Genomic DNA, 12,420 nt, shown 5'->3' with positions numbered 1-12,420 from the left:
ATAGTATGAGTGTATTAGTCATAATGGGCACTAAATTTGTATTGAGCAAATATTAGAAATGTTGCTATTAAGCAATTTAACATCAGCATTTGAATAACTGATAATTATTTTATACAATAAGGTAAAAATGAGAAGGACAGAGTGAATTAGGAACAAAAAAAGAGAGCACAGGAACCCCAGCTCACTCTAAGGGTTGATAGAGTTGCTGGAACTGAGCGCAACAGTTGTGCATGACTTCTTGGCAGTGAAAAGAGAAGCTCATTATTAGGAAGGAGAATGCCTCCTAATTCCACAGGAACATGGCTTTGGCACATTCTGAAAGGAATTTCTTTTTCAGGGACAAGGAGTGATGTAATTCAGAACTTTTATGAAAAATGCAAAAGTAGATTTCATTTCTTCTTGCTGAGAAGGCCAGTGAAAGTTGGGGGGCTTGATAAGGACCTCAATTCTGCAAGGAGGCTAAAGCAGTTCAAGAATGTAATCTCCCAGTGCTGTGCTTACAAAATGGATGCAAGGCGGGATCGCAGTCTCCCACCCCACACACCCTTTGCTGAGCCTGGCTTTACTAGAAGCTGGGCTGCACGGGATTTGAAGTTGTCCCTACTGACCACAGCCTGGAAATTTAAATCTCTGTTGCTGGTTAAGGCCAGATCCAATCTTTTGGAAACCAGACAACCAGATGGTCGGGCTGACATCCTTTTACAAAGACCAAGCCGCCTGGCCTGCGTGCTCATCCAGGTGGAAGCCACCTGGCCGGCGGAAGAAGATGAGCTGGGGAGGTACCAGCGGGCAGATCCAGGATCCAGGCTTGCAGCCCTTTCCCTCAGAATATGGACAGATGCTCCACTGAGACTGCAGAGTTCCACCCACAGGGCACAGCAGAGGTGGAGGTGGTTTTAGTCTAGAAGTTGTTAGGAGCAGGTATATGATCAGCCTCTTTCCAGCCAGGGGTGAGGCCCCCCCAGACTCTAGGGATGTCCCCAGCCCTGAGAGGGATGGCCCCCTGCGGGCCTGCCAGGATGAGTTAGCTTCAGAGCACACTGAAAGTCACCCGGTAAGCTGACTCGTGTTTGTGTGGTTTCATATTGACCAATGTTAGAGGACACCTTCCCAAAATAAAATTTTGCCTTAAATATAGCTTAAGCCTGCTTCTTGCTGGTAGTTCGGTATCAGGACAGTTTCTGCCCTGGGCTCTTCAGCTAATAGGCTGAAACAGTGTCATGATGCATGTTTAGTTACTTGATTCTCATTTGCTCTGGTAGGTTACTGTGACCTATCGAAAGACCTGAGACCTAATGTGAAATATATAATGATATGAAGCAAATTAGTTGGGAGGAAAACATTTTTTTTTTTTTGGTCAGGAAAAAACACATCTTTTTCTCCTCCTGGGTATTTATTTACCTTTGTGCAAAGTGTAACATTACAATTGGGTATGTCTGTGTCCACTTTAGTTAGCTTTTAGCAACAGGGGAAGTTTCTGAGGGTTCTGGAGCAGGTAGAAGTAGCTTCTTTAAAACAGTGATGTATTGCCCTGCTGGGCATGGCTTAGTGGTTGAGCATTGACTTAGGATCCAGAAGATCTCGGTTGGATTCCCGGTCAGGGCACATGCCCGGGTCGTGGGCTTGATCCCCAGTGTCTCATCATTGATGTTTCTATCTCTCTCCCTCTCCTTTCTTCTCTCTGATATATTTTAAAAAACAAACAAACAAAAAACAGTGATGTATTTTTATTGTGGCCTTGGTGCCACTTGATTTTATGAGACTCCCTTTTGGGATCTCTGTGCATGGAGATGACATATCAATGTCGAAGAATTGTTGGAGCATTAAAGCCTCAGAGGAAATTACAAGCAAGAATTATGTCAGGTGTCATAAAATCTTTCCACGGGCCAGTGAAATAGCTGAGGTCGGTTGGGAATGTTACCAACTGGAAATGTGCCCCAGCCCCCTAGGAGCACTGTCACTCAGCTCGTCCTGACGGTGGCCAGAGAGAAATGCTAGTCCAGTTTGGCAGACCTTCTGTTTTTTGTATATTTGTTTGTTTTAAGAAAATATGGAAATTCAGATTCTTAAAATGTGAAATCTTTCCATTTTGAAAAGTTAGTGGCTAATAAGAAAATATAGAAAAATAAAGGACCGTGTATTGTTTAGACCTGGGCCACATGCTGTTGCTGTGACTGGTTGACCAGTTTATAAGGTTTCACATCACATTATTTGTAGGCTGGGGTTCAATCCTAAGTCTGCAGGAAAGGCTGTTATTTCATTTAAATCCAATGAAACTTACATTTTCCTGGTGAAGAAGGATGTGTTTTATGTAGAAAGCCAACTTTAAGGTCTTTTTTTAGGATTAATTTTTCTGGTCATAAATTGTAGTGTTTCTTGTTGGGAACCACCTTGTTGATAGAGGTAGGTAAGAAAAACCTATATTAGTATTCAGAGAGAAAGCCAGAGTGTAGTTTTTTGTCTTCATAATACTTTTCTGAAGCTTTCTTGTAATCTCTATAGTGAAGGGACTTGAGATATTGTCAAGTCCAGATTTCCTCTTTCACAGGTGCGGGCACTGGAGGCAGGGTAAGATTAAGCTTATTAGTTAGTGACGAGCCAGCCCTTGAACCTTGGTCTTATGCTCCTTGTTAATAATAATTGGCATCAATTGAAGTCCTCAGTTGTGCTAGGGCAGTTTCCTAATTTTCCCAACAACCCCAAGTGGCAGTTACGGTTGTTATTCCATTTTACAGACAAGTAAATTGAGGCATAGGGGCTTGCCTCAGGTGACATAGCTAGTAAGAGGTGGAGCTAGTGGAGTGTTTAATCCCCCACACTGTACCACTTACATTCTTTCCAGGTATTTGAATTTTTAAATTCCCAGGGTATTTGGGCTGTCCTAGAAGTTGCAGTTTTCAGAGCTGGGCATTGTAGAAGAATCTGAAGAGAATAAATGAGTATCTCCTCTTACAGCTCTATGTAGCTATAATACACGGAGCTTCCTGCAAAATGTCCTCAGTCCTTTCTGTTGACTGTTGATTTTAGGCTATGATTATTCGTGAAGGTTTACTTTGCAGAAATTTTAGAAATTACTCCTTACTGGAGGTGCTAGATTTATACGTCCGCAGTCCTGGTGGTGTGGCACAGTGGCTATGAGCTCAGAAATCCAGGCAGGCCCATCTGGGTTTCAATCCTGTTTTGGCAGCTATGTGACCTTGGGGAAGTGGCCTGGCATGGTGGGACCGCAGTTTTCTTTTTTGAAAAGTGGAAACAATCATTGTGCTCTCCTGGTAGCATTGTTGTGTTAAGGGAGACAATCCCTGGGTACTCCAGTGCCTGGCATGCAGTTTGCACTCTATAGATGGAATTACTGATGCTATGTTTATTCTAATGACCAAAAAAGCCCCCCAAAACAAAAGGTGGAAGTGCTGATGCTACCCAGCATGTCCTAGCAGGCTGTTCAAATTCAGATTCTGAGTATGCTTTTCTGCTGTTGTCTACATTCATGCTTTCACAGTTGGGGTGGTATATCCTGTCTTAAGAATGGGGTGATACATTGAGAAATTCCACTTTTGAGTCCTGTTTTGGCCCATCATGGATTGACTGTCATAACCCGTTCTCGTCAGTTTGCTGAGAAACTGAAGCTGCCTAGTTGTGGACTCAGGGAACAAAGGCATATTTTTAAAGGGATTATTATATTCCCTATGATGGAAATCCTGTGGCAGAGGGGATCTTATCAGAGTCAAAATGTCACGCCCCATGGTGTAAGCTTGGGCACATATCGCAATCTCTTGCGGCGTTTAGGTTCTACCTACTTTTATTAGCTTATTTATTTATTTGGTGGTGGGGGTGAGGGGTGGCAAGAAGTTATTCCATTTGGAAGAGTAGCCATTAGGTATATTCACTGCTCTTACCATTTCTTTTCAATGTATTGCCAAAGCACAGTTCAGGTCATAAAGTCTAAGCTAAAGGGAAATTTTATTTGAGAGCAATACTGCTGTTAGGCTAATACACACTAAGAAAAGCTGCATCAGAAACCACTCTTTGTTACTTGGGCAGATATCTGGAGGAATTCTTTGATAGGTTTTCAAAGCCAGTGGGAAATCTATTAAAATGGGATGAGGACCCTTTCCAGGAACCTGTAATTCAAAAATATTTCTGTGAATTTTCCCTAAAATTACCTCTTCTCTCTTCTTTTCCCCCCAAAAATTACCCATAAGCTTTTTGTTAAGCCTGAGGAGAGAAATTTCTTTACCTCAACAAAATGTCTTAGTGAAGGTCCTAGAGGTCCAGTTGAGACTGGAGAAGCTTTGTTGACAATACAAAATGAAATGGCAGATAGTAGAGACTTGGCTTATGTTCATGTTCTTTATCTGTTGGCTTTCTGGTCTCTCTCCAAGGCCTGAGCTCCATTTAAGCCTTCACTGACCCGCCCAATCATATCTTGTCATTTCTTCCACTGTGGCCTCACTGTCCAGGTGTTTGTATTTCTGCTTGGAACCTCCTTTTTTGTGCTCATCAAATACTGTGGCAGTGAGCCCTGTCCCCAGAGAGCATCACTCCTTCAAGGTTAAGAACCATGGGTATGAAGACTCTCGGAAGCTGTTTCTAGTCTTAACTTTCCTGAGACTGAGGGGTTTGGTGGCAAATAAATGCTTATTTTCCAAGGGCAATTAATTTTTATATTTAACAAAAATAAGTACTTTAGTTGGTTTGAGTGTGTTGTGTGCTTGTGATCTAAATTCACTCCTAGACTGGACAAATTTTCCTTTCAAAATTGGCTCTCCAACCTCCTCTGTTACTGCCTTTCCTGGTTTTCTACATGATAAATGAAGTTATTTTCTATTATTGCAATTTTCGTTTAGCACTTACTGTGCATCTTTTATGCACGTGTGTGTATGTGTCTGGTCTTTCCCGTGGGATAATAAAAGTGCAAGTGGAAGATGCTTAGATCTGTTTGACTGCGCTAAGTCCGCCAGCAGCCCTGAGAATCAGCCCTGCGAGTGCGTGAAGTGGAAATGCAGTGAGATGGATAAACCCCTTCACTGGAAGAGTTAGTAGTCCAGCTGGGGAGTCAGGTAGGTTCATAGGAAAATACAAATGTGGGTACAAAGAGTACCTCCATTTCTTCTAAGTTTTAATTACAAAGTTAAGAAGTATAGTAAATGTTAAAAAAAAGCTTGCCAAGTTATGGAATAAACATGTTGGGATTAGAAAGAGCCTTTTTGGGTGTTGTGTAGAAATCAAGCAATGTTTCAGATTTGCGGGGCCCCAGAATAGATTTAGGTGAATTCATTGAGAAGTGCTTTGGATATAGGATCCAACTTTTAGGGCAGTAGATAGTAGTCTTGGGATGCAGTAAAAGTGAAAAACAACATTCATGATAATATGAGGTCCAACCTAGAGACTTATATATGAGTCAGAGAATGGAGGAAGACATATTTGGGCAAAACACAGTGGTTGATGGCCAAGAATGATTCCACACAGATTGCTGATGTAGGTGTGGGCCAGAGGGACTGGGAGTCCTAGGAGCTAAGTGAGAGAAATTCTTGAGGAGTATCCTATCAAATAAATCCAAATTCATTGAGTCTCTGTGTCACTGTTCAAAGCCTGCTTACTTCCCTAAAAGAGAATGAAGGCAACCTCTGCAGGTTAGAAGGGCAGAAACTTGGTTTTCTGTGAAGAAACAAAGCTCTGCTGAACTCATGAGATTCTTATCAGACAAGTGCTGGAACATGGGCTCTGGGGGGATGGCTTGTGTCTTAAAACCCCTGGTACCTAAGCTTTCCAGAACAGTGGGCATAGGTCAGAGGAGTTAGGGGTTGTCATGGAAAGAAAGCTTTTGAGAAAAACCTGTGCCCAAATGCTGGGCCTTCCTTCCCACTGCTTCATTGGGAGTGAAACTGTTCTTGGACATGTGTTTTATTAAGCAAAGCTTGACTCAGTACAGAGTTTGACAGCACTGTGACTGGAGGGATGGGAAATGGTTTTCTGGAGGGAAAACCTATTGATGCACCTTTCACTTGTCTGCCTGGCCTGGCTCTTCCTCCCTCCTTCCTGATCCTGGGGTGGTCTCTGAGCAGTGGCAGTGAGATGGGAGAACACAGAGGACCTGGTGTTGTCAAGATCCTGATGCAGAAATTACCAGTAGGGGGCAGCCCAGCATGCTCCTTACTCTTCTGGTTCATGTGGAGAGGCTCTGGGGCAGGGAGCCCAAGGCTTTTAGATTTTGTCTCTTGGATGGTCCAGGAACTAGAGCTTAAGCCCAGGTGTATTTGTCCACTGAGTAACTGAGAGCCCTGGAGTTCGGCTTCCCTGCAGTCCTTTCACTTCCATGTCCTTCTCTGTCTTTTTCCCTCCCTCCCTTCTTCCCTTTCTTCACTCTTCATAAATTTTTAAAATTCCCCCAAATACAATGACATAACACATAACAATAACTTCATGTACTTATACTCAGAAATGACACTTTAACATTTTGGTCTTTTTTTGTTACAAGTCTTTCTTCCTTTAAAAAATAAATAATTTAGTAGTTTAATAAAATAAATACTTTAACGGTTTGTTTCTTAATCCCAGACCCATTCTTCTTTCCCAAGGCAATCTTACTTGCAATCTTTTTATACTTTACATATATACTTGATTATGAAGATTATTTTATTGTTTTTTATGTATTAAAAAAAAATAAGATAAACAAACAAAAACTCATAGATGCAGACAGCAGTATGGTGGTTACCAGGGGGAAGGGGCGTAGGGGCAGGTAGAAGTGGGTAAAGGGGGTCAAATACATGTGACAGAAGGAGATTTGACTTTGGGTGGTGAGCACACAATGCACTATACAGATGATGTATTGTAGAATTGTACACTTGAAACCTATGTAACTTTATTAATCAGTGTCACCCCAATACATTTAATAAAAACTTTTTTAAAGTCTGCATAAATTATTTTATGTTATATGTATATATTATTATGCAATTCAGCTTATTGTTTTTCTCATTTAACGTGAAGACCTCTTTCTGCTCAAATATAAAGATCTGGTTCAATCCAACTTATGTATTTAACACCTCTTACTTTTTTGTTTCTTTTTTAAAAATTAGGTTTGTTAAGGTAAAATTGGTAAATAACATTATATACATTTCAGGAGTACGTTATAATTGATATCTGTATGTTCTAGTGTGTGCACCACCCAAATCTAGTTTCCTTCTGTTACCATATATTTGACCCCTTTTACTCAATTCGCCCTCTCCCACCCCCTTTCCCTGTGGTAACCAGCATTCTGTGGTCTGTATCTATGAGTTTGATTTTGTTTGTTTTGTTTTGTTTGTTTTTTTTTATTCCACACATGAGTTAAATCCTAAGGGTTTTGTCCTTTCCTGTCTGATTATTCCATGTAGCATAATGTCCTAAACATCCACCCTGTTATTGCAAATGGCAGTATTTCATCTTTTTTTATGGCTCAGTAGTTTCTTTATTGATGGACACTTGGGCTGTTTCCAACTTTTGATTCTGACCATAAATACAATGAATATTCTTGTATGTGTCTCCTTTGGTGCATGTGTGAGAATTTCTCTTGGGTGAATACCTGGAAATGGAGTTGCTGGGCCATGAAGTGTGCCAATTTATAATTTTCCAGGATACTGGCAAATTGCTCTTCAAAGTGGTTATACCAATTTACACTCCCTTCTACAATGTAAGAGACATCTTCATATTCTTAGAAATGTTTTATATTGTCAATCTTTAAGCATTTTGTCACTCTAGTGTGGGACAAACAGTATGGCATTATTTAATTTGCATTTCAAGGTCCTTGTGGGGTGAGCAGTTTTTCATATGTTTCTTGGCCATTGAGTTTTCCCTTTGTGAGTTGTCTGTTATTAACTTCACTGGCTTCCTTTCTAGTCCTGCGATGCCTCAATGGTAGCGAAGGACAGTTCCTTATGGGGTAGACTTCATGACCATTTTATAACCAGCAACTATCTTGAGGGCATCTCTGCACATGGTAACTTATGAAGGGGAATTTCTGGCATCTGGAGGACATTTGCTGACCTTTAAATCCAGTTCTTCTGTTGATTTTTCTATTTCGAGCAGGAGAAAAATTCATTATTTATCTAGGAAATTCCTGTCTCTGCAGTGGAAGAGTATTCTCTAGTGATCATTTTTTCATAATTTCATATGGTTCTTTTGATGGTTTTCTACAAAATCACTTGTCTAGTCTTAGATCCAAGAACCATTATGCTTTGCTTGATATCTGACTTATTTTCCTCTCATAAACACTATGGATTTACCACTGACCAAATTTATTTCCTATGCGTTCTTTTCTTGGGTGTTGCTGACTAGAAAGCCTAGAAATAAGATTGTGGTTTTTTTTTTTTCTTCTAACAAGTATACACATTTTGAAACCCAGTTCCTAGCTCCATTGATGTCTCTGCCCTGGCTTTTCTTTCTTCTACGACTTCCATTTTTATTTGTGCTAGCTCATTATATTTTATTGAGTACAACTAGGGAGTTTCTGAATTAAAAATCTGGTGAAAAGTGAAATGAAAAAAATAAAGGGCATAAATAACTAGAAGATAAATGCTCTGTGCCACAGTTCACTAAGGACCTGTTGAGTGTCAGGCCCCTGTCATAAGCATGGAGAATATAGTGATGTCCAAGCAGAGTCAATGTTTTCAGAACACGGAGTCCCCACACCAACTCAGCTGTAAGGAGTGGTCTGGCTTCTCTGAAAGTCCTGATTGTGACCCAAATGAAACCTTACAGTATTTACCTTTTTTTTTTTTTTTTACTGTAGTTGCATGAAAAAAACATTAAAATTTAGGGCTCTCTGGAATCCAGCTCTTATTGGGAGATAATTTAGAAGGAGAAGGTTACTGTGGTCTCTATTGAAAATGTTAGTGGAATGAAAATCTTGGAAACAGCTATCTAATGTGTGATAATTTTGAAGCATTTCGTAAAAACTCGATGTTGAAAATTGTTTGAGCATTAGGTTGGAGTCTTAAAATGTTTCCTTCTGTGTGTGGTAGAAAGAGATAAGAGAATAAATCCTTCCTGCACATCTGTTGAGTGCAGGCCCTGAGTACCAGGGAGAACCAAGACTTTCAGTGGAAGATGCCTTTCTGCCTTGGAGGTTGCATTTTTATGTAACAGGGGACAATGTTCATGAAAGCCCTTTTATTTCTCTTTGGTGTAATTTTGTTCCCTCAGAATATTTTACTTATTTTATTTCTAAAATTTGTTTCCTAAAAATGAGTGCCCCAACTCTCATCATAAATCTTTGTTTTGTTTTTTGGATTCGGTAGAAGGGACCTACAGATGCTGTGTCTTCTTCTCCCTAGTTGGTTACATTTAATTTTTTATTTCATTTTCACTCATGTTGGTAACAGCAGGGTTATATATTTGTTTTCAATGTCTTCATTGGAATGTTACATATCTTAGTGAAAAAGAAAGGGAAAATGTGACCTAGCACAACTTTGGAACTCCAAGTGTTGCCCGTCTGTCCGTCTGTTCATCCATCCATTCATCCATCTACCCATCCATCCTTCATCTGTTGAATATCTACCTTGTGCAAGGTGCTTTGCTAGATGCTGTGGTGCATATTAAAACAGAATCCAGCTGTCTCCAAAGAGGTTGTGATCTAAGGAAAATGGATAGACAGGTTCTCAAATAAGTATCACAAGGAAATTCCCTGGAGACAATTTTAACAGCTTTGTGTTTATATGACTAGGTTTGTATTCTTGGTTGCAGGTGACAGAAATTCAGAACAAGCTTCAGTTAGTGACGACTAACATTGGAGATGGCTAGATTCAAAGGCTCAAGTGGCATTTTTGGTGTTGCCTCTCTTTGTATCTCCTACCTCTCTTTTCTTCTCTGTGCTGACTTTATTCTTGGAAAGTCTCTTTCCTTGTGGCAGAAAAATTTCCCATGGAAGCCCCAGCCCTGTGTAACTTATCAGCTATGATCCCAGAGAAGAAGAAGAGAGAGAGAGACTGTCCCAGCATTCATCTGTTTAATTTTAGGGAAGATCTTCATTGGTCTAGTTGAGGTTACATGCCTAACTCTAAGCCAATCATCATGTTCAAGGGAATGGAATTCTCTCTCCAGCCAGAGTCACCAGTTTATTCATACCTTTGAGGGTTTTGGGGGGTGGAGGTAGAGGAGGGTTCCTACAGAGAATTCACTAGGGCCATGTGGGTTTGTGAAATGTGTTTCCTGAAAGGAAAAATTGGTATTATTACTGACAAAGGCAGAAAGAGGGATGCTGGGCCAGGAAAAGAGCAAGTGGGGAGGAAGGGAGGGAGGGAGAGGGAGAAAAGGGGAGGGGAATCTGCTTCTGTTTTTCAGGAGGTAAGAGGAGTGATTGCTTCTCTTGGAATGTGAGGAAAGATGTGATTTGTCTTGTGTGTGATGCTGCCAGCATCCCTGTGGCTATAGGCATAAGGGTGAAACGCCTCTGAGAGACAGTGAACGCATTTCTTAGTTATTTTCACCTCTATGCACAGGGGATACCATAAAAGGGGAGGCAAACTGAAACTGTTAGTTGCAAGAGTGATAAAAATTAAGAAAAATGAAGCCTGGTGAACCTGTTGTTGACCACGACACCCGCTCAATCTTTGTTTCTTCTCAATCACACTTACTTTTACTCCCCTAGCTGGTTTTTTTTTTAAATGGTGGGGTTAGGTAAGGTGGGGAAAGATCCCCTTGAGCACCCTGGTGAGGTTGTGTGGACATTACCCATTCTTTTATGTACTATGTTCTGAGTCAGTGGTTTTCACTCTGCTTTTTTTGCAGTTACATTGCAAATCAAAAAAGGTTAGAAATAATCAACGAAGATGATGTTGAAGCTTACGTGGGACTGAAAAATCTGTGAGTACTCAGGACTTGTGTACTTCATCTCAGAACTTCTTCTTATGCTCTATTCATCAGTCAGTTCTAACATGCGTGCAATTATGTATTTCCATAGGACAATTGTGGATTCTGGATTAAAATTCGTGGCTCATAAAGCATTTCTGAAAAACAGCAACTTACAGCACATGTAAGTAAAGATTGTGTTTTCTCCCCAGGACCCAGTTTATTCAATATTTTTCTCCTCTCTGTTTATTTTCCTTCTTTTCCACTCTACCCCCCTCCTTTTAAAAGTTAGTATAGCCGTGACAATAGCTTAGAAACATTATCTTTGACTTCTGAATAGCTTCAGAGGGATATTAGAACAGCCTGTTTATTCTCTTTCATGAATTTCTGGGCCATTTCCATCTTGGACGGAACAATAGCCCATCGGCAAGAGTCTACTTTGAAAACTCTGTTCTGGTACAACGTCCTTGACTCTTTTCCTTGGAATCATGACGTTCCCTGGAAGACATTAAACCAGTGGAATTGAAAGAGACAGACTTGGCGATCGCCTTTTCAGGGAACTAAAAATTACTAATGCCTTGCCTCCACAATAGAACCTCTTTTGAACTTTCATTTTTAAAAAGCTATCTGCCATGATTGACAGAAGTGGAAAAAGTCAATCAAAAGTCAATCATGGGACATTCCAAAGGTTCAGACAATTATTAACAATAGCAAATGCTACCCCTGCTGTCATGTTGACTCTTTGTCAGCTGAAGTCAAATGTAAATAAATAGGGACAATGGGGGCTCTTAAGTTGTTGGCTGCTAAATCCTGTTAGATGACAACACTTAGTCCATAAGTTATGGCCTTCCTAAAAGATTTTGTCATTAAACAGAAAATCACCTACTCCTAAGCTCAGATTGGTGTCCCCATGCCCTGATTTTCTGTTGGAGGAATGTTGCCAGCATTCATTGGCCCTTTTTAAAAAAATATGTTTTGATTGATTTTTTAGAGAGAGGAAGGGAGAGGGAGAGAAACATTGATCTGAGAGAGATACATCAATTGGCTGCCTCCTACACACTCCCTACTGGAGATCAAGCCTGCTACCGGGGCATGTGCCCTGACCTGGAATCAAACTGGTGACCTTTTGGTGCATGCAACGAAGCTCAACCAACTGAGCCACACCGGTCAGGGCCATTGGTCCTTTTGCGCTTTGCAAATTCTTTGCAACAATGCTTTATGTGTCTCATAGTCACTTGTATTATCTCACTTGATTTTTCTAACAATTGGTAGGGAAGATCATTTTTATTCCCATTTCATGGGCAGAAAATCAGAATGAGGAAAGATGTAGGACTTCTTCAGGTTCACAGATCAATTCGACAGACTTATGACTGCAGGGCTGACTCCTGGCCGTGTTCTTCCCATAAGAGTACAAGAAATAAAATCTGTGCTATCCCTAAGATTCGAGGATCAGTCATTCTTGTAACATTTGGCCTTTCTTTTCTTGGGGAGACTAGTTCTCCAACTGATTTTCATGCCGGTAATAAAAGAAATCATTGTCTTAGAGCCTGGGCTCTCTATGGAAATTTGTTGATATTATGAAAAAACCTTAATTTCATG

The 12,420-nt window shown here is 40.5% G+C and overlaps 1 protein-coding gene across 8 annotated transcripts in view; it reads left to right on the top strand.

Annotated features, from left to right (window-relative positions):
• The window catches only part of NTRK2 (neurotrophic receptor tyrosine kinase 2), a 288,783-nt gene that overhangs the window by 20,215 nt on the left and 256,148 nt on the right, over window positions 1-12,420 (top strand). For all 8 annotated transcript variants that reach the window (XM_081151280.1, XM_081151278.1, XM_081151279.1 and 5 more), the window contains 2 exons: window positions 10,762-10,836; window positions 10,934-11,005. In XM_081151280.1, the coding sequence (XP_081007406.1) occupies window positions 10,762-10,836; window positions 10,934-11,005 (147 nt within the window). The remainder of the gene's footprint in view (window positions 1-10,761; window positions 10,837-10,933; window positions 11,006-12,420) is intronic.

This window comes from Miniopterus schreibersii (genome assembly GCF_964146895.1).
Source record: "Miniopterus schreibersii genome assembly, chromosome: 11".
In the NCBI taxonomy this organism is placed as follows: domain Eukaryota; kingdom Metazoa; phylum Chordata; class Mammalia; order Chiroptera; family Miniopteridae; genus Miniopterus; species Miniopterus schreibersii.
This window is presented reverse-complemented; position numbering and strand designations above follow the sequence as displayed.